General features: G+C 30.9%; 1 protein-coding gene across 3 annotated transcripts; it reads right to left on the bottom strand.

Moving 5' to 3' along the window:
- Positions 1-1,177: 1,177 nt before the first annotated feature.
- Positions 1,178-27,067, bottom strand: LOC123272446 (blood vessel epicardial substance-like). 3 transcript variants are annotated; one of them, XM_044739218.1, is made up of 8 exons: positions 26,309-27,067; positions 26,168-26,216; positions 25,914-25,960; positions 4,769-5,152; positions 3,947-4,344; positions 2,701-3,116; positions 2,310-2,590; positions 1,180-1,721 (listed from the first exon to the last, which is right to left on the bottom strand). In XM_044739218.1, the coding sequence occupies exons 4-8, from the start codon at positions 5,138-5,140 to the stop codon at positions 1,698-1,700; spliced, it is 1,491 nt and encodes a 496-aa protein (XP_044595153.1). In that variant the 5' UTR covers positions 5,141-5,152; positions 25,914-25,960; positions 26,168-26,216; positions 26,309-27,067; the 3' UTR covers positions 1,180-1,697. The 3 variants fall into 3 exon arrangements, with proteins under 3 accessions (XP_044595154.1, XP_044595153.1, XP_044595151.1); XM_044739216.1 differs by having other exon boundaries at positions 25,914-26,216; XM_044739219.1 differs by having other exon boundaries at positions 1,178-1,721; positions 2,710-3,116; positions 25,914-27,067.

The following is a 27,067-nucleotide window of genomic DNA, read 5'->3' as shown; positions in this document are numbered from 1 at the left end:
AAGATCAACATGGTATAATTGTAAATATCCATTTTATTTTAATAATTAATAGTATTATAAAATAACAAAACAAAACGGATATTTGTGAAAAATTTATACCGTATATATTTAAAAACAAACAAATAATATTGTAAATCTAAAAATTGTTGTTATGCTAAAATACAATCGAATAAAAATTCTAAATAACAACAACACAAATAGTGTTGATTAATAATAATAATAATTAAAATGAATTAATATATTTATATATATTTTGTTATTCCTATAAAACTCGTAAACTTTTCTGATCGCAGTATATAAGCTATGAGTTGGGCTTTTTTTGGCCGTAACTTGAACATTCATCTCCATCCTGAAGTTCTCAATGGCATACGCGATCGATAGTTGCCAAAGTTTAACGTTTTTGGCTGCCCTTATGTCGCGAATGCGCCGTTATTCTGTTATCCTGCTGTACTAACTAAAATACTAAAAACCTCGGCAACTAAAAAATATACTTTCAATAAGTAACTAAACTTACAACTTATTATTTTCCCTAGTAGAAATGATCAAGTTTTTACTCGATTAAATCTAGTATCTGGCTAGCGATCATGTCTAGTAACTGGCTAGTATAATATCCAGTAACTGTCTAGTTACTGGCCAGTTTTACTAGATATCAAATAAAACATGGACACTTGTAGATTTGGAGGTTATTTAAAATTAAATATGGATAAGTTTGTTACAATTCAAAATAATAATAATAATATTCAGAAACAGTGTAAATAATTAAAAAAAAATTGAGTATTTCAATATAAAAATAATTTATAATATATTTAAGAAAATGGATAAAATTTAAAAAATTGACATAATAACCGAATTGCGGTTGTGGGCAATCAAAACAAATACTCCAGACTGTCATCTAGATGAATTATTAAAAATTTTACGAGGAGTTAACTAATTTTTTTACTGTAAATTTTTTTACAGTTATTTCAGAGAAATTTTTCCACAAGGGTTCTTCCAGATTTGCCAATACTTGCAAAAACACTTTTAAAAATAACTGTTATTTTTATTTTTTTATATTATTAATGTTTTTAGTTTTATATTTAAGAATATAATATAATAAATTAATAACTTATTTCATAGTTCTTAATACTTTTATAAATGAAACTTTTATATACCAGTTAAATGTTAAATTCATAAATAAATTTTATAATTATTCCATTTATTAATTATTACTATTTTTATTATTAATATTATTACTCTTTTGAATTGTAACAAACTTATCCATAGTTAATTTTAAATAACCTCAAAATCTACAAGTGTCACCATGTTTTATTTGATGTCTTGTAAAACTGGCTAGTAACTAGACAGTTACTGGATATTATACTAGCCAGTTTCTAGCTTAAGTCTAGTTAAACTAGCCAGTTACTGGCCAGATACTTGATTACATTTCTACTAGGGTTACTTTGTTTTTAAAATCACTTATTAATTTCATATATAATAATATGGAAGATCACTTTCTCATTTATTTTTTTATTTAGGCCAAATTGCCTAAATATTATTACTATTATTAATAATAATAATATTTTAGTGATAGTAATAGTAGTATTAGTAGTAGTTTTACGACTTTTAGAGTCTTGATGCCGACGGGGCTAGGTTGCGGAGCGTTTCGGTGAAAACGAAAGAAGCGGTACACTCGCTGGACCCTCCCCGTCAAGCGAACGTCATACAGGTGTCTCAAAGGTTACCTGTTCAACAGAATTACAATTATTTTATTCAACATTTATTTTACTTTCTTGAAATTTATGCACTCGTATATTAACCAGCTGAGAGCTCTAGACTAGCTACTATATATTTAAATCCAAGTAGAAAACTTTTATTGTGCTGAGCAAGTAAAAGATAAAAAACGAAAAAAAAAAACAAGATTCAACAAAAGAATACTCTAGAGTTAGATATGTATAAAAACTCTACACTGATAGAAGGATTTATTTGTATTAAATAATATTTGTTAATAGTTAACAAATCATTTATTAGAGACCACTTTTTAGTATTAAACAAATATTTCTTAGTATTTAAAATGATTTGTTTGTATTTAATAAATATGATATTCATTTATTAAATATTAATAAATCTTTTTAAATGCTAAGAAATATTTGTTAAGGACTAAAAAGTGATCTCTAATAAATGACTTGTTAAATATTAAGAAATATTTTTAACTATAAACAAATCCTTCTATCAGTGTAGGATTTAAAAAAAGGTATATTTGTTCTTTTTGGCCGTCAGACTAGACAACTATCTGTTTTAAATTTGACTTTAAGAAATATTCAAATATTTACCTCTCTGGTAGCTTTTTTTGATCGTTTGCGTTCGAGTTTTGGCGTTTGTGGTAGCAGCGTGTAATCACCACCGGGTCCACCAGCGCTGCGTTGTCTCAGAAGGGGTGGATGCGTCGCAGCTGGTGGCCGTGTCGGTGGAGGAGGTGAAAATGTAACATTTTGTGGAATTAACGAGTAACCAACGTTGTTCTGCTGCATTGAGATGAACGGAGACGAGGGTGTGAAATGGTTAGCAACAACCGGCGTCCAGTACTGATTCGATACACGCTGGGGAGAGCTCCCTGTTTTTACAATAAACATAATAAAAATAAATTAGCAATTGGGAAGAAAAGAAAATTCAATAACAACAACAAGCTTTAAACAAACAATAAAAAAAATGTTATCTAATTACGTGGATTACTATGTCTCCGTTGAGATTTCCATGTGGTTGATCTGACTCTCCCGGCAGTCTCGGTATTAACCGCATCGACGCTCAAGCTCCGAGCCATCCCGCGATAAGGATTCGGGCTATTAGTGCTTTCGGGTATCGTCACTATTCCAGACAATTGTTCGTTTAACGCGTAAAGTTTTGAGGTAATGTCCTTCCCGATAAGTGTATTGAGGACTATTTTAAGCAGTGGTCGATGCCTAAGAACACGTAGTAGTTTCAGTCTTGTCCAGCAAATGTATGTGCTCGACTCTTCGGCTCTTATCGTCACTTGAAATACGTCGTTTATGTTTTCATGTGTCGCTTCCCATTCCGGTGAGTCTACGAATTGATAAGAATTTACGTAATGCAGGTGAGTACCCTCGCACGTTACATTTAATCTGTAAAATAATAAAATATAGGTTCATAATAATAAATAAATGCAGTTTTTATTTTTTATTTTAGACTCGGAAAAAAGTGAACTGTAATAAATAATAGTCGATTTATAATAAATAATACTGCTAAAAATTACCATTTCAAACAGTAAAATCGTGATTTTACTATTCACTTTATAATATTTATCATTTAAACGCTACAATTTATTCTTTAAATGGAAGAAAATACTATTTCAAACAGTAATTCGCTATATGAATATCAAAAATGTTAAAGTATAATAATTAAGAATTTTGACTTTGATATTTATTATTTCGTACTTAAAAAATGATCGTATGATATGTAAAAAGTATAAAATAAAGTTACTAAATTTCTAATACAAGCAACGTCAATATTTACAAAGTAAAATGGTAAATTTTAAACGCAACGCTAAAAATGAAACTATAATTATTGACCTGCTTGGACTGGTAAAATGTATATTTTAAAAGTAAAATTTTTACTGTTTCAAATGTTAAATTCTCCCAGAGTGAGACCCTCTTTTCCTCATCTGAGTTCCTCTTCTCCTCATAGTATGGACTATATCTATTGAAATGGCAATTTTTACTGTTTGAAACTGTAATTTTTTAAGATGAGAGAGTCGTTATTTACTATAGTGACAGCTACTAATCACTTATTTTCGATTTTAAATTATAAATTATGGCTTTTAAACTTTCTACATTAAGTTCTGTAATATTTATATTTTTGCCACCCCGATGTCCGCTGTGCTATTTGAAACTATAAAAATTAACCGGAATCCGAGTGAATTTTACAGTTTACTTTTTTCCGTGCAGGGACTTACTTGCCACGCAGAAGAATAGACAGCCTTTCGTCAGCCGGCGAGATGCCCTCAGTCGCATAAGTCTGACCTGGATCCAGCTTGAGTATTCTTGCCTCCTTGGCGAGCTCTTGAAAGTGTTTTTTACTGACGCGATAAGGCTTGAAGAGCTTGAGGTAGAGCTCAGCGAGCTCCGGGCTCAACGCCGGTGGTAAGAACCGACAGGCAAGTATCAAAGAGTGAACGCCGTTTAATAATCCCAGAGCCAGCGACCAGAGCATCGCGTCCAGAGCACAAATTGTCATTCCCGCCCAGAGTGCCGCCAACATGAATCCAGCCGTCAGAAATGTACGCAGTGCGAATACAGATGCTTTGAATGACCGTGGGACGATAAATGCCGCAGCGAAAAATAAATTAGCAGCCTAAATCCATTTTTAATTATTTAAATGATTGTTTTAGTTTAGTTTTAAATTTATAATTTGATCTGCATGACGGTAAATTAGGAAATAAAGCGAATAAAGCAAATAAAGCGGTTAACCAGAAAGTAAAGTTTATTGGGTGTGTTACCACCACAGAGGAAATGACCAGCAGCAGCAGCAGCAGTAGCAGGGTGCAATAGTGCGGTGGACAACTCAAAGCCGAATTTGCATGCTGGTTATGTACATTTGCAATTAGAAGGACATGAAGACTACAAGATTACGACAAGGAGCTGGTCATGTTGTGTGTGCTGGACGATAAAGACGACAAGGGCATTTGCATTGCCCAAAGATATAAACTAAGATGGATTTCAGTTTGGATTTGAGCAGAGATTTGGTTAATTGGGACTAGGATGGATATATGTTATACCTGAAAGAGCTTGTGTTGTGCAGATTCCCATTCGTTGCAGTAACCACCGAGAGGAGGTAGTACCGTTGAATTGAGTCTCTGGGTGACATTAGTGGCTTCGGTATTATTCCAAACGTCAATCCAAAGTTCTGTATAGTTAAGGTCATCGAGAGCGTACCCTCCTACGCCTCCTACGCCGAAACTGTTCGCCAAACTGGTGTAGTTGAAGCTGCTGTAGCTTTCACTGGAGTACGGGGCTGTCGGGTACGTTGTACTCGAGCCATCAATAAAAGATGTTGAGTTTGACGTTGAGAGAAGACTGCTTCCAGTTACTGTGTGCCCCGTATCTGTTGTGTTTGCCATCTTTCGTCGCGAGCGCGCGGTACGGGCCATCACCTTCTTCGCCTTCAATAATTATTTAAAAAAAAACCAATGTCACATGTTTAATTATTAAAGTCCTTGATGGTAAACATCGATATCATTATAGTTAAGAGGTTACTTGTACTTTAGTTGGATATGCTCGAGGTTGGCGTGCCAAAAAGCAAGACCACCTGAGGAGACTAACTTGACATAAACATTTACTTTTTGTACGATATCGACACGACGGGGTACCTGGAAGTATTCACTACTGACTGTCGACCACTAGCTACAAAACCTTTTATATGTATTTTATTTTAGAAACTCTCCTCGGTAGTGGTGGCCCACCAGATTAAGCTGAAGGATTTACGATAAAGATAAAGATAAAGATATCGAGTTGCTTAGTTGACACTTTTTAGTTTTATTTTTACACCCGTTAATTCTTCATTGGTGTCTAAATAAAAATAATAAAAATTAAATGGAAAGGATTTTTATAAAAGAGCGTGCGGGCTAATTGGTGAAAAATCAATAATACCGGTCTGCCTGTACTAAACCAGCAATCTTACTCGGTACATAGGGAAGCCATTACTGGGAATAGTGCTTCGGAAATATCGGATCCGGAACATTAAATTACGAGCAATTATCACGGGCTGTCTACCACTAGGGCAATAAATTTATCAGGCGACACTAAACCTGTTAATTAATTCCCCTGTCTTATAATTTTAAACTATTTATTTATTATTATTATTATTAAGTTTATTGTTGGCTCGTGACTGGTTTTTAAAATTATCAAGTACCCTTTATGAATGAATTAGTTTTTATAAAAGAAAAAAAGGGACCCAATGAATATGAATTCATGAATCCATGAATTGGTGATGAATGTATAGTGGTGGTGTAATTTGGATCGATATCCGGCGCTATCACGCTCAACTCCCACAACCGACTGCACCTTTTGCATTATCGTAATTAATACCACACATACCTTTCACGATTAAATCTCACGGGCTATTCAAACGAATGACAGATGGGCGCGGACACATACGCTCGACAAATTATTGTTATTATTGCTTAATGGCGCTATAAACCTCTATATCATTGTTAAATATCCCCATTGACGGTAATAATTTAAATAATCATACTCGACGTCTGACTAAAACTAGTTTTATCTCCTTAAGTAAATAATAAAATCTATGTTTAAAATATATATAAGGATTAACATTCTCAAAAATTTATAATAAATTAAAATAAAATTTATTTTTTTCACAGTGAAAGAGTAACGTAACTAAATGATTTATTTGGCATTCAGTGTATGTATTTACACAAGTGGGTACAACCTAATGTAATTTATCCATTTGTCTAATGTTACGGTAATAAATATCGCAGAGAGTTCCCAATACTCGGTATACTCCTAAGCTATTGTCTCTTTGATAAACAGTCTGTCTGTATAGTCATCCACTATGTTGCTTGATAATTTACATTATTATGTTCATGTTAATTTTACCAATAATTGACTCGGTAGTAATTAAAGCAATAAATCACTAAAAATAGCAGATGCGAAAAATGGTCGACTTTTTTAGTTTTTTTCTATCACCATTAATTATTGAATTAATTATCTCGTTGTAAAGTAGAGTATTGACAACAGTGACGGTTGTTATTTATATTTTCGCTCGGTAGTTTTCAATAAATATCACAAAAAAAGTTAAAATTAATAAATAAAGAGAAAATATATTGGGAAAGAATTGTTGAACGAGTGCTGCAGCAGCATCAGATCGTGAATCCTTGCTGTCGACGGTACAATTTTATTTACTTGCTTTGATATTTTTGTTTATACCCCTCGACTGTTACTGATTATTCTCACCAGGAGTAACTCGATATCCCGATAAATCGAAACGACTTGAGCGTATACGATTGCGGCAGACAAGTGAGTAAGCGCTAAAATTATTGTCCGATCAAATAAAAAAAAAAAAAATAAATATATATAAAAACAGACAGTGTACTGGTAAACACTGCTACTGGTTATTTATAGACTTTTCGTTCGTTATTCACTTGCAAAATTTATCAGAAAAAAATATATATATTTACTACAGAAAGTTTACGGTCGATTGTTTGGACGATCCTTGGGTCATTGTTTTATTCAACGCTCAACTTGCTACAATTTAAGACGCCTGCTCTGGTTTATATGGTTTATACTGGCCATAAATCCAGATCAACCGATGCTCTGTCAATTTGTTAAATCACAAAATATACGATCTCTTATTTATTTATTTAAATCGCAAGATCCTTGACAAATTGACAGTAGATCTTGTCGATTAAAATAAATAACTGAGAAATATTTTTACTAAATCGGGGATATTATTCCTACGACACGTCAATAAATCATATCCGTTTAAATTTTTGATACAAAAAATAAAAAATAAAATAACTGAAATTAAAATTATAGACGTTATTTAGGATAAAAGATTTATGAATATAAATTTATGAAATAAGATTGAAATATAAAATAGCGTAAAACGAGGTTTGAATATTTTATAAGTTTAAGTTAATATTTTTAAAATTCTGGGTCAAACAAATTTTACCGTCACTTTTAAGAATTTATACAGTTTTTACAAATATATATGCGATGCACGTCACTGCAATGTGTTTTAGTTTCAGAGCCATTTGATTTAAGGGAGGATTAATTTGACAGTTACGTTGTTGATACTTTGCGTTAAACAAATTTTGTTTTCATAGTCAAGTAATTAGATAATCAGAGACATAAATAAACAACAAGACAGAGAGACAGAGATACTGAGAAATATGAAAGCTGGGTGAAAAGTTATTGGTGCTTATCCTTAACAAAGCCTGCATTTGGCATAATACCAACCACCGAAGAGGACTGTCAAAGTCAACCCTAGAGGAAACTTGTGCCAACTGAACGCATCTAAATTATTATCGTTACCTTGCTAATTCAAAAAGTTTCTTGCCAAAAGAGAGATAGATATAAATAACCCTGATCGCTGGGAAATAAAATCCAAAATAAATTATTCAAATCTAAATATTTGATGAGTCAACGGTGTAAAGTGTCAGGTGTCAAGTTTCATGTGTCGATTCTGAATTGTGAGTGAGTAATATTACTGATGAGTATAACTTTCAAAAGTAACGAGTAGACTTACTATCACAATTATTTACCGTGACATTATATAGATGGAGAAAATGAGAAAATGAAGATGAAGGAACGAATGGTATGTAATGTGTTGGATTCTCTCTACCGTCTAAATGTATCTCTGTCGGATAATGTACAAGAAGACTTACTGTTACTCGCTCGAGAATCCTTGCTGACGTGTAAAGAGCAATGTAATACCAATACTTGACTGCTTCTTTACCCTTTCTATGACATATTTGTAATATTATATATCCTTTTGTTACGTATTTTATATTTTATATATAATTTTCAATTTTATAAAAATAAGTTTGAATCCGGAAGGTACGTTTACCATTACGACATTTAAACTTTGATCTATCGATTACCCTTGCATGATAACGATAAAAATTAATGCTGCGTTTAATAATTACTATTGAGGTGAGTTAATAGTAGACGATTACACCGAACCCGATAACGAATGACCTGATTAAGAGTAATATTTTCCCTTATTTTTAGTCATCACGCAATAATTTATAACTTATGCTTTTATAATTTTAAATTTATTAAATTCCAAATTATACTCTAGATCTAGATTTAGATTTAAATACGATCGCTCTCACTAATATTATATTATTTATATATTTTTAAAATGATATACTATTTGCGAAATCTCTACTAAATATACCAATGTAAATGTTTACTGTAATTTTAATAATACATACATGTCGTTGCATTAAGGTGGAGAAAAAAATTCTTTATAAGGTTTGTCGTCACGGAATCTAACGTGACTGTTATTAAATTTTTTTAGCATGTTTTCGGAAGGTATCTGCATATCAATGCGTTCTCAAAAATTCATATTAAATGTTATGCTATGTTTGTAAATAATCGAATTCATTTTTATAGAATTAAAGAATAGGTTAAATTGAAAGGGCTTTTTGGAAAAAAAAAAAATTAGAAAAACGGTTGACCCTGAAGGCCATCCCTGCAACTTCCCGCTAATTCCATACCTAGGTGCATAAAATTGCACTTATGACGTTTTCGAGCTCAAAAATACAATTTATGTGTTATTTTGAGCTCTCCGAGCTCAAAAAGATGACTTTTCTATGCTTTTGAGCTCTTCAAGCTCAAAAGTCTTATCAAAATTCGATGAAACACGATTTTTCTAATTTTCAAACTGCTGTAACTTTTTAATAAATCAACCGATTTTCACGCGGTAGACGGCGTTCGATTTTTTGAGCTCTATAAATGATTCTGAACAAAAAAATTGATCTGATGAAAAATTTCGGAGTTATTACAAAAAAACACTTTTTTCGATTTTTTTCGACAACGATATCTCACGAACGCATCAACCAATTCTGACGCTCTATGTGGCGATCGATGCGGGATTTCAAGGTTAAGAGCTGATTAGTTTTTGAAGTTGATCGGTTCAGCCAATTCGGAGATATTTAAAAAAAATGAAAAAAAAACAACTTATTTTGCAATTTCTCGAAATCTACTGGCCCGAATCGGTTCCAACTTACAGAAAATCTAAGTTTGGCGAAGCCCTTTCGAATGACACCAACCGCGATGAAATCGGTCAAGCCGTTCAAAAGTTACGAGAGGTTTACACACACACACACACACACACACACACACACGTACGGACATCATCGTGAAAATAGTCAGGAAAGCTTCCTAGGACCTCGAAACGTCGAAATCCGATGAAAACTCGATTTTCGAAAAACGGGGTAAAACTAATAACTTCCCGATTTTTGAAAATTTTCAATTTTCTTAGCGGGAAGTTCAAAATTGTCAATATATATGAAAGAATAACTGAATAAATTGCGACGAAGGAATGAATGGAAATAATGTAAATTGCAGGAAGGATAAAAAAAAAAGATTATTCTTGTGCATCTGTTGTCTCAACAGAGAGATAAGCTCGGCAGAAAGAAATAGTAAATTGAAGCTAAACACAAATATGGTAATGGGATTCCCGGATCATTCCGTGACTATACTGCTCCTGTGGATTTAGTGCCTACTATACATAGCGTACCTATAGAACCTGCTACTACCGGTAGAAAGGATGATGAATAATACTGTGAAGCTAGAAGCTATCATCTATCGTTTCTATTCAATACCTTATATTCTATCTCTTATCCTTTATCCATCCTATTTACGTAACTATACAGTACTACATATTATATAGTATATCATACATAGTATATAGTATAAAGGTTGGGTCAGGGTGAATAATAATCTGGCGTAGTATCTCAACTACAAGGTGTGCTCAGCATTATTATTGTTATTATTATTATTGTTTTAATAAATTCTTAGTCTTGTTTTATTCTTGAGCTGTATGATAAATCATTTGATATATTTGTTGCAACAACATCAACATTAGTTTAGTAGTCACCAGCTAGTTTATATACAATTAAACGTCGACTAAATTCACTTTGTTGGTGATTAAGAGAACTAACAGACTCATTTGTTCTCAATCCTTACAATTCATAGTAATAAAATAACCGAGGGCCTTGAGGTACGGCTCAAACATGTTCGAGTTTACATTCATTTGGGTACTGAATTCAAAACTTTCATCATACCAAGCAAGATGGCGAACCCTTGTTGAACACATATTCGCTTGCATAAATTAACTTGTCACTATTATTGTGTCCGTAACTTGGTAATTTACTAATTTAAATTTTATCTTTTCATGTAAATATTCTCCTGAAACTTTTTTTAATTACTCTAAGTACACGATGACTGACAGAATACACACAAATTAATTAAAGTTTAAACATTGGAAGCAGTTGAGACCGTGCAAAAAGCTTTTTTCAACCGGAGGAAAATCTATAAATTAATGTTCTCGAAGAACCAAAGAGCAAGAGGAAGGAGAATTATGTTGTGTACTTATTAACAACCAAATACTTGTTCATAAGTTTATATATCAGGTAAATTGTTTGAATAGTATTAAAATAGTTAACTTTGAGGTCGTTTATTAAATTGAATGAATATTTTATTATTAATAAATAGCGATAAATCAAAAGTTTAGTTACCCATTAAAAGGTTCAATTATTAGGGTACTAAAGGTGGTATTAATCAGAGAATGGTATGTGTATTACGTAAAAAGCAGATGGAAGATGGGTTGAATTTACGGCACTACCTAGAGATCGTAAAAAGTGTAAGAGAAAAGTCATATACTGTAGCCATGTATGATATTATTCAGTTATTTATTCACTTTTTTTCTTTCTTTCGGTACGCAGGATTATTTATTGCATCGTTAAAATAAACATAAACATATTATAAATATAAATGGTGATGGGTGGTACACCCAATGGGGATTTGTATTTTTCTGTACCCACCTCGAAGAAAATTTAAACTCCAGATATGGAAAAAAAAAACATTAAACTAATATGGGAACAAAGGAAACGGGAATTTTATGATTGACAACCACTCGAGCTCTTCCTTTCCAAGATAATAAAATTTACAATAACCCGCGCTTGTGTAATACTAACAGTGCAAAAGAAAAGAATATTTAAACTCAAGAAGAAATAATAATAATAATGCTAATAATATTTGTCGATAAAATGGTTTCGGTTCTCTGTTTGAAAGTTTAAACCGTACCTTAAAAGTTTATATATAAGTGTGCATATAATGTTACAGAGTATCATCTAAAGTTTAAGCTTTCATAACTTTTCTATAAATTCTCCACTGGTGTTTTTACACTCGGTCTAGACATTTCACAAGCTTCGGGCTTTAAAATTGAGGCAAGGGCGTCTTTTATCATACTTACATAACATACTAATAAAATAGTTAAATAATAAAATAAAAACTGACCTCCTCTATCTTTACCAATCGGTATTTAATTATTATTATTAATATTACTTGAGCTTATACATAACCAACAGCAAATAGGGGTGGCAATTTATTAAAAAATTCAAATTTTTATAATTTTATGATGATAATAATAATTATAAAGCAATATGACGTAAATAGTATTAGTATCACTTATTCAAGTGAATTTTCACTAATTCATGTTTAAAGAGTAGGGGTCTGTTATTATTGATCAATTTTAAAGAAAGTCTATTACTATTATGATTATTATTATTATAATTTAAATAAATGACTAATATTTACCTAAAATATTCATATCAAATAAATATTTCTGTTTTAAATAAATAATAATACTGAAAGAGTGAGTTTTTTGTAAATGGTGAATGTGCACGGAAAAAAAATTTCGTTCTGGTAACGTAACTGTAGAGTTACCACAACTATACACAGTTTACTGTTCGTTGTAGAGTTACAGTAACAAAATGTTATTTAGTTCTGATAACTCAATATTGTTGAGCTCTCAGAGCTCTACGGGATTGTTCTCAGAGCCAAACGGTATAGTTGGGAGTGCTCTACGTTGCGCAGACATATTTCATAACCTTCTAAAATGCCAAACATAATTATTTTGTTACTAATCTATATTATTAAAAATATATGAGGACAATTAAGTTCCCAATTTATTTATTTAAGGAAATAGGTTTTTTTTTGTCAAATTGAATTTCGTTAGAACAGTTTTGTATTTATGGTTTTTCAAGGTTCATTTGCAGTGACTGTTAATTTAATTTATTAGTTGAATATAGTGTGATAAGTGATAAGTTATCGGAATACATTAAACAGACCCCATTTAACAAAAAATAAAATTTGTTTTCGTTTATTTATCTTTTTTCGTGCATATACAGTAGTGATTTTATGTCCAATATTTATTGATATAATTAAGAAAATAAGATAATTTTGTGACGACCATATTTTTATTTTACAAATAATTTTTATTTGTAATTTAAGTTCTATTATTATTATTTTATTTCTATTATAATACTATTCTTATTTACCATATACAATTATTGTTGTCAATATAAATTCATTCTGCCGCATGTATTTATTAAATTATCAATGCTAAATCGTAAAAAAAAATTATTAAGCAGACTTCCAAAAATTTGTTATAGTCTCAGAACGATCCTGTAGACTTGTGAGAGGTAAATAACGTTTAGCTCTCAGAGCTCAACGATGTAGAGTTGCAGGAGCTAAACGGTATTGTTACTATAAGAATTCGTTAACCTACTGGAACTTTTTACAACTAACTAACTACTATAGAGTTCCTATAGCAAAATTTTTTTCTCCGTGTGGGTCGAATTTATTGTCCGAGTTGTCATACGAATATCGATAAGGGGATCACACACCACATCAACGTGACTTGGTTACTTTACACACTTTTTCTCCATGTATTTCATTTTGCATGTTACTTTTTTTGTCAATTTATTTTATTTTGTCATTTCTAATCCAATTGAAATAAAAAAAAAAAAGTTTAACTTGATAAATTTATTTTATTAAAATAAAAAATCAGCTATTGCTTCTACCGCAGCGATTAGTCTTAATTATTAATAAATATTATGAGATTTATTATTTCAGCGGTTTCGAGAATAAGTTTTGTGCAGTCAATAGGGAATAAACTTTTTAACGAGGTATCACACTTTCTACCCCGGATAAAGTTATAACTACTCGAATTAAGAAAATAGTAAGTTAAAAAAAAAATAAATAAAGTTTTTATACTGTTGATATTAATCTTAATTGCTACAGACTCTTATTTTTTGCTTTTTAAAATCTTTCGCTAAACTTTTATTAATAATTACGAAAATATTTACAACTAGAGATAAACTCGAGGAATTTAAGATGAAAAAAGTTAAAAATAATCTGTAAAACTCGAACTTTAGTTCTCACGGTAAATTTATAATTAAATGAGAAAAAAAAATATCCATTGAATTAAAATTTTACTATAATTATTATTTATTATGATAGTCATAAGCACGATCACGCACGATAAACTCGAGTGGCAACAAGTGTCCGTAGCTTCCAGTCGCAAGTCCAAGTGCAAGTAGACACGTAATTTCCTCTTGAACCATTTCACGCGTCGCTTCTCTATTTTTCTACCCTATTAAATTATCAATCATCTAATTTTATAAAACTTTTTTATTATTTGTCTGTATTGATAAAACCCTTATTGTGCTGTGTAAATATCTGATGAAAGGATTATTGTGATTATCAATCGGAAAAGCGTATGCTGTACATGACAAGCCTTATATCAGTGTTGATGGTGAATCGCTGACAGCAACGCACCAATTGTGTCCACCTGAGCATAGCGTTGATGACCCAGTGAATATGGATAGTTGTAAATAGATAGAGCAAAGCCCCTTTCTGCTTCTGGATGAGTCAATACTGACTTGGTCGTTAGTTATTAATCATCCAGAGACAGGAAACTATAACCTGAAGCCTGTCATCGCTCGACAATATGTCAAGTCAAACAAGGGTTTAATTTAATTCTGTTACTATACCACAATAATTTTATAATTTTATAACTTTATATGATAATAAAAAAATGTTATTACTTTGAAGGACCTTCATTCATTTAATTAATTCATTTAGTTTTAATTGCTGAGAAGTATAACATTAAGTACAAATGTGTAATATTTATTTAAGGAAAAAAATAAAGTAAAATAATTAGCTTGTTTGTAAAATATAATCAGGTATCATGACATTGAAGCTAAATAAAATTCTCACGCGATAATATGGGAAACTGGTGAGTGTGTGTGAGTGTAGCAAGCAGCCTTCACGGGCAGTCCGACTTTAAATTGGCCTCGACTACTTGAAGATCCCATTTTAAATTATTACTATTATTGTTATTAGTCCTACCAGGATAAAATTTATGGATACGATCATTTCACCTGATGATATATCAGATTAAATATTTAACCCAGCCAACACTTTAATCGATTAGTTTACGATATACATATAAGTATATATCGAACAAACGGGTTTATATAAATACTCTTGCAATGTACATTTATAGGACGGTCCTTTTATTATCATGATTATAATAATAGTCCGTGATAGTATACAACACGGTTTAATCTAAAAGATGATCCGAGGAAAGATATTGGAGTCGGGAATATATATGCAATTTTAATTCCACAAAATTTATGTTTATGTATCAAGTAAATATTTTCCCTCATCTCATCTACTCTCGAGGTAAATAATAATAGTAATAACTAAAGTACGTTGGTCGTGTAAAATGGGTAACAATGTTTCAACAGAGAGTTGTAAAAGTTTGTCGGATATCCGTTACGATTTGATTACAAACCCACATTGGACAAGTTTGATGCTCGTAAACCTCTTAGTTTACTATGCATTTTATATATTTAGACATAAAGTTTACCTAGGAGAGAAAAAGGAAAGAGGGGAGGGGGAAAGGGAAAAGAGGGTTGTAAAAATAAATGAAAAAAGGTTAAAAAAGGATAAAAATAGTCTCGTAAAATCGTCGAGACGTGATCGTGGCGAGAATTATTAATGTCTTTTTGTCCGACAACTTGGTGGCCTATTCGTTACTTTATATCGTTTTCAAACGGAAATTACGAACGTGACGCCACCATCTAGTTTACCGCTCTGCCGCTACTACACACTACATCCTTTAAATATATTTTTTATATTTTATCTTTTACATTTATCCTGGCTGTTGTTACTCTATTTTGTTATCCGTAACATAACAAAAGTCTTGACTAACTCATTTATATATGGGGAATTCCATGCCATGTCGACCACTTTTGAACCCGACCCCTTTAGATTTAGCTGAAACTATTCTATTCCTCTCTACCCTTTGAAAGACATTTTTGAGAATTTTTTCAAATTTTTTTATCCAACCTAAAAAAAGTTATGAATTTTTCAAAAAAGTGGCTTTTTTATTTTCAAATAGCCATAACTTTTTTAGACATTGACCTTTGGGTACCTTTTTTTTTTTAAAATTTTTGTTTTTGAATGAACTTGTCGAAAAAATACACAAAAAAATTTAAATATGATCAATTCTATAAAATAATCGTTTTTTTTTTTAGTAAAATCGTTATTTTTTTGAAGTTGGTCACTTTTTTTTTCTTTATTTTTTTTTTCTCAAATAAATCTTCAATCAATTTGACAACTATTCCCTCTCATCCCGGACAGGGCCGATTTTTTTTTATTTTTTTTTACTTTAGAAAATTTGACAATTTTTTTTTTCAATCAATTAAAAAATATATAAAAAAATCGGCCTTCTCCGAGATGAGCGGAAATAGTTGTCAAATTGATTGAAGTTTTTTTTTTTTGAGAAAAAAAAAATAAAAAAAAAAAGTGACCAACTTCGAAAAAATAACGATTTTGCTCAAAAAAGCCGATTATTTTATAGAATTGATTATATTTCATTTTTCTTGTGTATTTTTTCGAAAAGTTCATTCAAAAACAAAAATTAAAAAAAAAAAAAGTGTGTGTATACTTATGTACGCACGTTAGAAGTTATACTTCTTTGACGTAACAAAATAAAAATCTTTCTAAATATTTTACCTATCGCGTTATCCTACGTTTGTAGAAAAAACGACACTAATAATAGAAAAAAAAGTATTTAATACATTGAAAGTTTTATTATAACGCATTGTCTAGTTAAATAAAGTTTATTTAAGTATCATAAAAAAATTATTTCTACATAATTAAAAAAATCTGGAAATCGGTTGACCGTGCAGGCCAACCCTAGAACTTCCTGCTGTTTGCATTTCAAGCACCTTAAAATGTGTTTTTTGATTAATATTTGAGCTTTTGACATTTTGCGCTCAAAGCGCAGTTTTTCACATTTTGAGCTCCGCGAGCTCCAAATGTATTTACTAAACAACTGTAACTTTTGAATGTGTCGTTTGATTTTGTTTTTTGAAAAAGCTTTCGGTGCAGTTTTTAAAGCACAAAAAGAAAATGTACAAGTTTTTATTGATCGGTTAAAGAAACTGGAAAATATCTTAAAAAAATACCGAAAAAAAAAAATTTTGTGAATTTCTAAACTATAACTTTTAAATGCGTCGTTCAATTTTCATTTTAAAAAAAGCATTCGACGCAGTTTTTAAGCAAAAAAATGTATACATGGTTTCATTATGATTTTTTCGTACGCTTTAAGGTTATTTTTAAAAAACATAAAAATTCAAACTTTTCTTTTAATTTCTTCGGAATGGCTTGATGAATTAACTTTTAAATCTAATCAGATCTACGTTTTGATAGACCCTTTCGAATGACGTGTCGTAGAATTCAATCGGTTGATTGAATGATTCGTTTTTGAGAAACCGAACGACAAAAATTTATTGACACACACACACGGCCGGATACCTCGGTAGGAATAATCAGAATGGCTTCTTGGGACTTTTAAACATGGACATCCGGTGAAAACTCGACTTTTAAAAATCGGACCGAAATCAATAACTTCCCATTATTAAAAATTTTCAATTTTCTTAGCGCCCATACAAAGTTGCCGTTGATGGCGACAAAGCCATACATCGGCCGATGTTAGGCGACGAACGGTCGGCCAAGCGTTGGCAATTTTTAATGGCCCATATCTGGCAAACTGTCATTAGCCATTCAATCGTAAATAAAAATAGCATGCGATCAACAGCCGTTCATCGGCCGATAATCAAATTCATACGTCCTTGCGCATGCGCCAAAAATCTGTTTCTCAGTTCTCAGAGCACATTTATTTCATTTACATGTCTTATGTTGTAGGTTATATTGACCAATTAATTTTGCTTTCACAATGTCACAAGCATATCAGCGATTAAAAAAATTTAAAGAATTAAAAAAATATGTAAATAACGATGAACAATGCGATGCAAATATTTCTGTACATAACTCAAGTAACCTAATTGTCAATAATAGTGTAAATGATAACAGTGTAAATAGTGATGACATTTGCATTCATTCTGATATTAGTTGTGACAATGATATTGATAATGATGAGAATGATACAAGTAATAAATTAAGCGACAAAAATAATGAAAGTGATGACATTGAAGATAAAACTGGTTCAAATAAAAGTTTTCAAGAAAAACTTCGACAGTGGGCCTTAAAAAATTTAAACAGTCTTCAATTAAATGTAATTGCTGAACTTTTATTACTACTAAGAGAAGAAAGACATCCTGAGTTACCAAAAACGACACAAGCTTTATTAAAGACCAAATCCGCGTGCACCAAGTTTTTCTTAGTCAACGTATTTTTGTGAGTCGCTGTATTAGACTGATAGTCAAGTACTATGCCTAGCAACAGAAAACAATAAAGCAGCGCCACGAGTATCATGTACGTGTAAGTGTGTGTGTGTGTGTGTGTGTGTGTGTGTGTGTGTGTGTGTATTTCTTATTTCAGTTTATTTGTGACATCGTGACTGACCGGTTCGTACGTATTTAAATTCGTTTGTTTAAATATTGACTATTATAATAAATGTAATAAATAATTTTTATTATAATAATTATTATCTTTATTATATCCATTATTATTAAGTGTGAAAGTAAAACTTGGTTTATTGAATGAACTAATAAAGTAAAAAAAGTAAGTAAATTAAAAAAAATAATTTTAATACTGATAGTTATATTAAAAATAACAGGTACCTAACAATTGCAAATATTTTACAATATAAAACATACAATCATTTAAAAAATGTATAAAGACAAAAGGTTTATAAAATTGATTCAAGCTTTTGTTCTAGTGAAAATGATTTAAATATTGGGAGAAAATTATTATAAACTATTATAATTATTTCCAGCTTGCATTTTTCTGGATCAAAATTTTTGGCGAAAAAACAGCGAAAGGATGCATTTGTAAAATGGCATCTGCACTGATGACCAAAAATGTTGAAAAAAATTACTCTGGTACTGAGAGAAGAATAAAAGGCGTGGGAAAACTTAATTTTAGCGCAACAGAAACATTTAAGTGTATGGAAGGTACGAAAATGATTTTTATATAATTGTGTTTTTTAATGTATCGAATTATTTATTTATTTTTTTATTGCAGATGTAGTAAAAGAGAAACTTGGTGACTGTGAAGATTGCAAAAATTTTTCCGGAAAAGTTGGCCGGTGGTTGTCAGGGCAAGGAGATCGAGAACAGGGTCGAAAACAAAGATCCTTATCTTTATAATCTATTTAATATAATAATACATCTTTATAATCTATTTAATATAATAATACTTATCTTTATAATCTATTTAATATAATAATATTACAATAACATTATTATTAAAATAATTAATATTAATATAATTATATTAATATAATTATAATTATTAATTATAATTAATATAAAATTAACATTAAAATTATTAATACATAATAATCCTTATAAAAATAATGAAGCAATAATAATAATAATATCAAAATGAAATATAAAGTGTAAGTGATTAATTATAATAATAACTGTTATTGCAGCAATCAGCGATTGAAGGACAAACGATTAAAATCATAATTGGCGCAGAACAGCTTGAAATTAGTAGACCGATAGTAGAAAAAATATTTGGCGCATTACTGTTTGCCGTTAATGGGCCGATAGTTCAAATGATGTCTGGCCCATTGCTGGTTGCCATCAATGGGCCGATAATTCAAATTATGTCTGGCCCATTGCTGGTTGCCATCAATGGCCCAATAGTTTAATGCCATTAATGGGCCGTGGTTATCATGCCAACTGTAAACCGTTTATTGGCCATTGAAAATTGCCATTACTGTGCCATTAATCGACATTCTTGGCCCAGCAATGGCCCAGTCTAGGGCCGATTTCCAAACTTTGTATGGGCGGGAAGTTAAAAATATATATTTATATGAAATATCGTGAATACAATTGCGAGTTCTCACGCAAACATACGTAGATGTACTTATTTTTATTTTGTTGGTAACTTTTTTTAAAAAACTAAAATGTTGAGTAGCTAACTTCAGGGTGTCGGTTTTTCATGACGGTGTGCGCCCCTGTTTAAAATTTCCAATAAGATCCCATCAAAAGCGACAAAAGCCACTTAGAAACCCATAAATTTTATTGGTTTCTAAGTGGCTTTTGTCGCTTTTGATGGGATCTTATTGGAGATTTTCAACAGGGGCGCGCATCATAAAAATTTACCCTCATTATTTTTGCCTAACGCGCCAAAAGAAGTATAACATTAAAAAAAAGGTATCCAAAGATCAATGTCTAAAAAAGTTATGGCTATTTGAAAATAAAAAAGCCACTTTTTTGAAAAATTCATAACTTTTTTTGGGTTGGATAAAAAAATTTGAAAAAATTCTCAAAAATGTCTTTCAAAGGGTAGAAAAGAATAGAAAAGTTTCAGCTAAATCTAAAGGGGTCGGGTTCAAAAGTGGTCGATTTGGTATGGAATACCCCATATATACTTACTAATTATTACAAATTATGTCTTTTCGCAACGTCTTATTATTATTAATCAGACGAAATAATTAACAATATTGACATTATATTTAAATCAACTGAGTCATATCATGTGAATTACTTGATATGGTTTATTTCGGCGTATTGATTCAGATACGTCAGTCTTTTTATATCTTATCTCTAATCCAGTGATTACTTTTCAGTCAATTAATATCTCAATTAATTCCGTTTATATAAATTAAAAAATAATTAAGATGTCATTGCAAATATTATTGTTGTTGGTAATTATAAATATGTCATGTTCTTTTAATTATCACATAAAACATCATTTTTTATTCTATTTAAACCGAACTCAATTCAATGTATACATCCATTAAGCGTTAATGATGATAGAAGCGGATAAATGTTTAAATTAGTTAAAATTTTAATTTGAAATAAATTAAATACACAACGAAGAATATAAAATAAAATAATGACTGTCCAATCAAACTAATTCTATAAACATCTAGTAAATTGTTCAATCTCTTGGTTGTATCAATAACAATAAAAAATAATTTAACAAATTGCTTAAAGATAATTATCGATAAAAAAATATAAAAATATATTAAAAAAAAATGACTAGATTTTAATTCTCACAAAAGAAAATTAAAATAATCTATAATTAAATTTAATTCTCCGTGTCATTAATTTACCGGGATAAAAAATGGATATAAAATAAAAAAAAATTCGGTCAGGTATATTAGAGATCCATTGTCTATTTGAGTTGAATTTTTCAGTCTATTTAGCTAGCATTCAGGCCCAGTAATTTTCAACACACGTAGATACGTATGTATGAATGCACAGCGAGACCCAGAGTGGGAGGATAAACCAGTAGCAATAGCAGTAACAGTAGCAGTAGCAGCAGCAGCAGCACCAGCAAAAGTACCAGCGAGGGAGGTAAAGCTTAACGAGCATCGAAAGTGGCGCGAGCGCTCTACGAACGAGGGTATCGACCCTTCTCTCTTCTCTCTCCTCTTTTCTCTTATTTCTATATCTATCTCACGAGTCTTTGTCTCTTAAGCCACGTCCGTCTTTTTTGGTATTTTTTTCCTTATTTATCTCACTTTGAATTTATATTTCTGTATTTTTATATTTTTTTGACCTTTTTAATCTCGTTCGATCCGGTAACTTTTTAGGGTTTATGACAATAGAGCTTCTTGAAGCCACCATTTACATTAAATCGGTACCGAGTCATCGTTCAGTTGATCTATCAAACAATCCTTGAATTTTGTCTCTTCGTCTGACTATTATTTGTCTCCTCTACTCTCTAGACTAGATTCAGATCTCAACAGACACAGACTCGAGATTACGATAAAAGCTCCTTAAGCTTGGCTCACTCGGTGCATCTAAACTACTATCAAAATGTTAAATACTTTTACAAATTACAACACGTGCTGTACAACTTTAACTAACCCAAAAGTTACCAAAACTTAAACCGTTGCTTATTTTTAACTTCCCGCTAAGAAAATTGAAAATTTTAGAAAATCGGGAAGTTATTGTTTTCACCCCGTTTTTCGAGAATCGAGTTTTCATCAGATCTCGACGTTTTGAGGTCGTAGGAAGCTTTCCTGACTATTCCCGCGGTGATGTCACCGTGTGTGTGTGTGTGTGTGTGTGTGTGTGTGTATGTAAATCTCTCATAACTTTTGAACGGATCATTCGATTCGATCGAAATAAGCGGTGTTCTGAAAAGTTCCTTTGCCCTTAGAATTCTGATATTAATTTACAGAATTTGAGTCGATCAATTTTGAGAAATCTCAAAAACAAAATTTCCAAAAATTCGTTTTTTTGAAATATCTTTTAAACGGCTAAACCGATCAATTCCAAAAACTAATCAGTTCTTAACCTCAAAAAACCACGTCGATTGACACCAGCCCGGTCAAAATCGGTTGATTTGTTCGCGAGATATCGTTGTCGAAAAAAATTGAAAAAAATTTTTTTTTCAGAATTTCTATGAAATTTTTAGTCTGACCAGTTCACGCTGAAAGATTTTTCAAAGAACTCAAAAAACTGCGTTGAATGCCGTAAACCGAGAGAAAATCGGTTAATTAATTCAAAAGTTATTGCGATTTGAAAATTCAAAAAATAGTGTTCTATAAAACTTCTATTAGCCTTTTGAGCTCGAAGAGCTCAAAAGCACAGAACAGTGATTCATTTCAGCTCGGAGAGCTCAAAATTACACAAAAATTATATTTTTGAGCTCGAAGAGCTTAAATAATAAGTGAATTGTTGAGCACTTAGGTATGGAGGTAGCGGGAAGTTGCAGGGATGGCCTTTAGGGGCAACCGTTTTCCTAATTTTTTTTTTAAATTTTGCAATAATTATTCTGTTATTTTTCATTTAGAGAAAAAAATTTTTATCGAGGTTTTAAGAATAGATGAATTTAAGTTTTGCTGTTAGTTAACTCGGGATAGAAATAAATTACTGAAAAACTATCACGTAGAGTCCGATCGAAGTGATTTAAAGTAACAACTTTCATGAAGAGAAAGTACAAATCGAATAAGGACCAAGAATAGAAAAAATATACTCGATAAGGGTCTTTTTAAGTTTGATTATTTGTCTACTTTTCACAAATCCCGACTAGGTTATATATTATATAGATCGAGGAGAAACGATAAAAAAAGATGAGAGAATAAGAGAATAAAAAACATCTTGACTGAGTCTCTATCACTTCAGCTTCAGCTTCTCACTCTCAATTGCGTTGTCACCAAAGTAAACTTTTTCATTTTTTTGTAAAAGTATTATTTTTTTTCCTCGAGGTGCAGTGCAACATTCTTTTAAATTAATTCTCCCTTCAAAGAGTCTCAATTATTATTAAAAGTTGGGTAATTATTCAAAAGCACAATCTCAACGCTAATTAGACCTCGTTAAAAAATTTATATTGTCATGGAATTAATAATTCAAATCTCGTTATAATCCTATCATGTTATAAAATCTATTAATATGCTTCCGTATTTTTGATTCTAACACATCCAACAATTGTTATATCAAGTTTTCATTTCCCAATTAATTTAAATCTAAAAAATAAATTGAACAAATAATTTTTTTAAGCTTGAATACTAATTAAGAGTCGTTATCGTTACATAATTAATTTAATTGACAAAAGAGGGTAGTTATGCAATAACACAATGCCTAATTGGTCTTTATGAATATTATAAATAAAATTAAAAAACACAAAAGACGTTTTTACTTCTTTTCTGCAACTAATTGGATTAAATTTTTTTCAATTTACTTTTTAAGACTATCTGAGCTTCCGAGTGACTGCCAAAGTGAAAATATAAAGAATATATGTGAAGAAAATTTATAAAAAAGGGTATAGTGCTGAATAAATGTGTTCCTTTGTGAGACTACTTGAAAAATGTCTGTTGCATATTTCAACTTTGAAGGAAAAATCCTCTGAGATTACTCTTTAAATTTCTTTGAAACAAAGGAATAATTTTACTTTTCATACACCAATATATTATTATTTATTTTTTAGTCGCAAACCAGCAACAGGTTTATGTAATGTATAACATATGTCACTGAATAGTATTTAGCATTGTTAATTTTGAGGAATAAAATTATTTTATTACTGCAATGAGAGTAACCAAAACATGTATATTATACACGGAAAGAAGAAAACTCGAAAAATTACAGTATATAATGCAACGTGGCGCTTCGTGATGAAAACTGGAAAAATTACAGTTTCAGATTGTAATTATTACAGATTTTATAAGAATTACATTGTAGAATGTAATATTTACATTGAAAGCTCTGAATATTAAATTAAAAAATTGAATTTAGAAAAATGTTATTTCAAACTGTAATTTTTCTAGTTTTGATTACGTCGGGACCGATTTTACATTTTATACGGTAATTTTTCGAGTTTTCTTTTTTCCGTGTATTATGATATAAATAAGAGTAACAATATATACCAGTGTGTATTTAATAAGTTTGAGAATAGAATGAGCTTTTTGAAGTAGAGTACGATGGAGTGTTTGCTGACAATCAGGAACTATGAAGCGCAAACAGCGTCAGATGTGTGCAAACTCCGGACCTATGCGGTAATGTATAACATAATATTGCATGCATCCGTCTGAATAAAATTAACGCATGACCGCGTCTGTGGATTTCTAGGACGCAATCCTTGCCGTTGTGGGTCACACAAGGTTACCTTATCAGTTTATCAGTTATCAGCAAGTCAGAAGCTAAAGGTGACTGAATATATACCCCTGTTTGTTTGATATAAATTTTTCTACCTCCATTAATCCATCAGCTGTTTTTTTTATTTTTTTTTTCTAATTTAAATATTGATTAAATCGTTTGAAAAAAAAAAAAAATATTTATGAATGCATTGAATAGGCTAATGGAAAAGCTTTTCAATATATCAATATATAAATGTCGGTATAATATATACAGAAAAGTATATCCTGAACAGAGTATTTATAATAAAAAATCAGCGGTCTGGTCGTCGAAGCAAAAGGTATTTCTTGAATTTAAAATGATGGTGTGTATTTTTAGCCAGAAATCAATAACGTTCCTTTATTATTATTTCGTTAATATTCTATTAACCGAATTTAATTATTATTATTATGATTTAATATTGATGATTATTTTATTATAATAGTATGTAACAACAATAGAATCGAGTCAATAAGTGAGCAATGACCCTTTTATCGTACTAAACTAAACAGTAAATTAACAATGAACCCACTTGCATACTTCAACAAGAACAAGTATACAATTGAGCACTACTCATTGTTCTCCCTTTGTGACACACTCCACCTCATAAGCATCAATTGTTATCAGTTATCATACATTTTACTTGTTATTGTACTGCTAATAATGCTAAATCTTTACTTAAAATATTTTTATTTTAGTCTTTCTTTATCTCCATGTTACATTGTCTTTTTTAATCCTATTTTTATATCCACACAAAATTTTCTATTGGCTGTGAAACGTATCCAGGCATGATAAAAAAGAAAAAAAAGACTTTCAGCGGCATTAATTGACGGGATAATTAAATTGCGATTGAGAAGGTGCATTTAAGGTTTAATTTTTTGCTAGTACTCTTGCCCACGTAATCTTTTAATTGGCTTAGGCACTATTACTTGCTGCTATTTGTCTGTGAAATAAACTCTCGGTACTTTTTTTTAGCATTCCAGTCGCTATTAATCATATTTAGTAATTACAGTCATGACGAAAAAATAAAAAAAAAATCAATAGTATAGTAGTAATTAAAAACTGAGAAGAGAGTTGTCAAATTACGCAACCAGTAATTATTTATAACTTCACTCTGTAAGTGATAATAATAATAAAAAATGTTTAATTTTAATGAGAAGGATATTTAGGCCCCCAAGCATAAATGTCTTTTTATAATTAAAATATATATGTCTCATAAAATCGTAATAGATGTTATTAAATTTAAAATCCATAAAAACAAATTTACTCTTACCCTGTATTTCAGGCACAGCAACAAGGGTCTTCAGTGTCGATGATACACTATAGATTCAAGTATCATAATAAAAATATTAGATCCAGCAGTAGAAGTAGAAGTAGTATTTGTTTTACTTGGAGCGACTAGTATAAAATTCAAGTACGTAAAAGATCGTACGGAGTAAGTATATACTATATAGCAAGACACATTGAGCTTTATTGGTACAAAAGTACTCTACCGGGTTGACGTAATCAAATAACCATTTGTTTTACCTGAGACTGTTTAAGATGACTTTTGAAGTTTCTTGAGAGTAGCAAATTTCTGTTAAATAATAATAAATAAAATAGAGATAAGAAGGAGAATTGAAATTAAAATTGATGAATCACGTAAATCTCGATGTTAATTTATCTCACCGCGTGATTTTCCCTCCAGTGTTTAACGCAAACTGTCACGTCCTACTACTCCGATACACTGACAAAATACAAAAATCACTCAATCTTATCTCACACGAGTAGGTCATGACTTGTACGTCATTTTAACACTCTAATTTATTTTTTCCGAGTATTAAATATTAAATATAAACAGTACTATAAATTAAGTGAATTAAGTAGATAGAGATTTAACTGAGGATGACTCGAGGATCTCAATATTGTAAACAACAAATTACGCAATAGATGACCAGTCGTCCGGAAATAACAAAGAGTCAAAGTAGTAGCCAAAAACAAACAAGTATCCTCGTTTTGTGATTTTTTAGCCGGTGTCATCCTGACTACTCTGTTCTCAGTCTCGTAAATACATTGATACTCAGTAGAGATAAAAAGCTGGAGCTTTTTATTTTTATTTTTTTATGTTAAATACCAGAAGAGGAGAGGAGAAATGATCACTTTGAATTAAAAGACTCGATCTGATTGAGAGTTGATACTGAATGGTGATACTGGAGTGATTACTGGGGGTGATTTGTATCTACCCCTGAAAGCTAAACACTTTGGTGCGTTAGTTATCCTACGAGGTTTACAGGGATTACAAGATTTATAAGGTTTAAAAGGTGAAAGATCAAGTGAGTAGTGGTCTATTGTACTACTAAAACTACTAGAACCACTGGCAGCATATCACCACGACGTCGCAGGTGGTATTTATCGAGGATAGCTGTCGAGGTACGACCCGTGCCGTTG

This window comes from Cotesia glomerata, linkage group LG10, assembly GCF_020080835.1.
Source record: "Cotesia glomerata isolate CgM1 linkage group LG10, MPM_Cglom_v2.3, whole genome shotgun sequence".
NCBI classification, from domain to species: Eukaryota; Metazoa; Arthropoda; class Insecta; order Hymenoptera; family Braconidae; genus Cotesia; species Cotesia glomerata.
Note: the sequence above shows the minus strand (reverse complement) of the source record. Positions and strands in the feature narration are given on the sequence as shown.

Coding starts and splice junctions, on each gene's coding strand:
- LOC123272446 (XM_044739216.1), bottom strand. CDS start 5,140: ATGGCCCGTACCGCGCGCTCGCGACGAAAGATGGCAAACACAACAGAT. Junction 3,117..3,946: donor TCTATTCTTCTGCGTGGCAA/GTAAGTCCCTGC, acceptor ATTATTTTACAG/ATTAAATGTAACGTGCGAGG. Junction 2,591..2,700: donor ACGGAGACATAGTAATCCAC/GTAATTAGATAA, acceptor TTGTAAAAACAG/GGAGCTCTCCCCAGCGTGTA.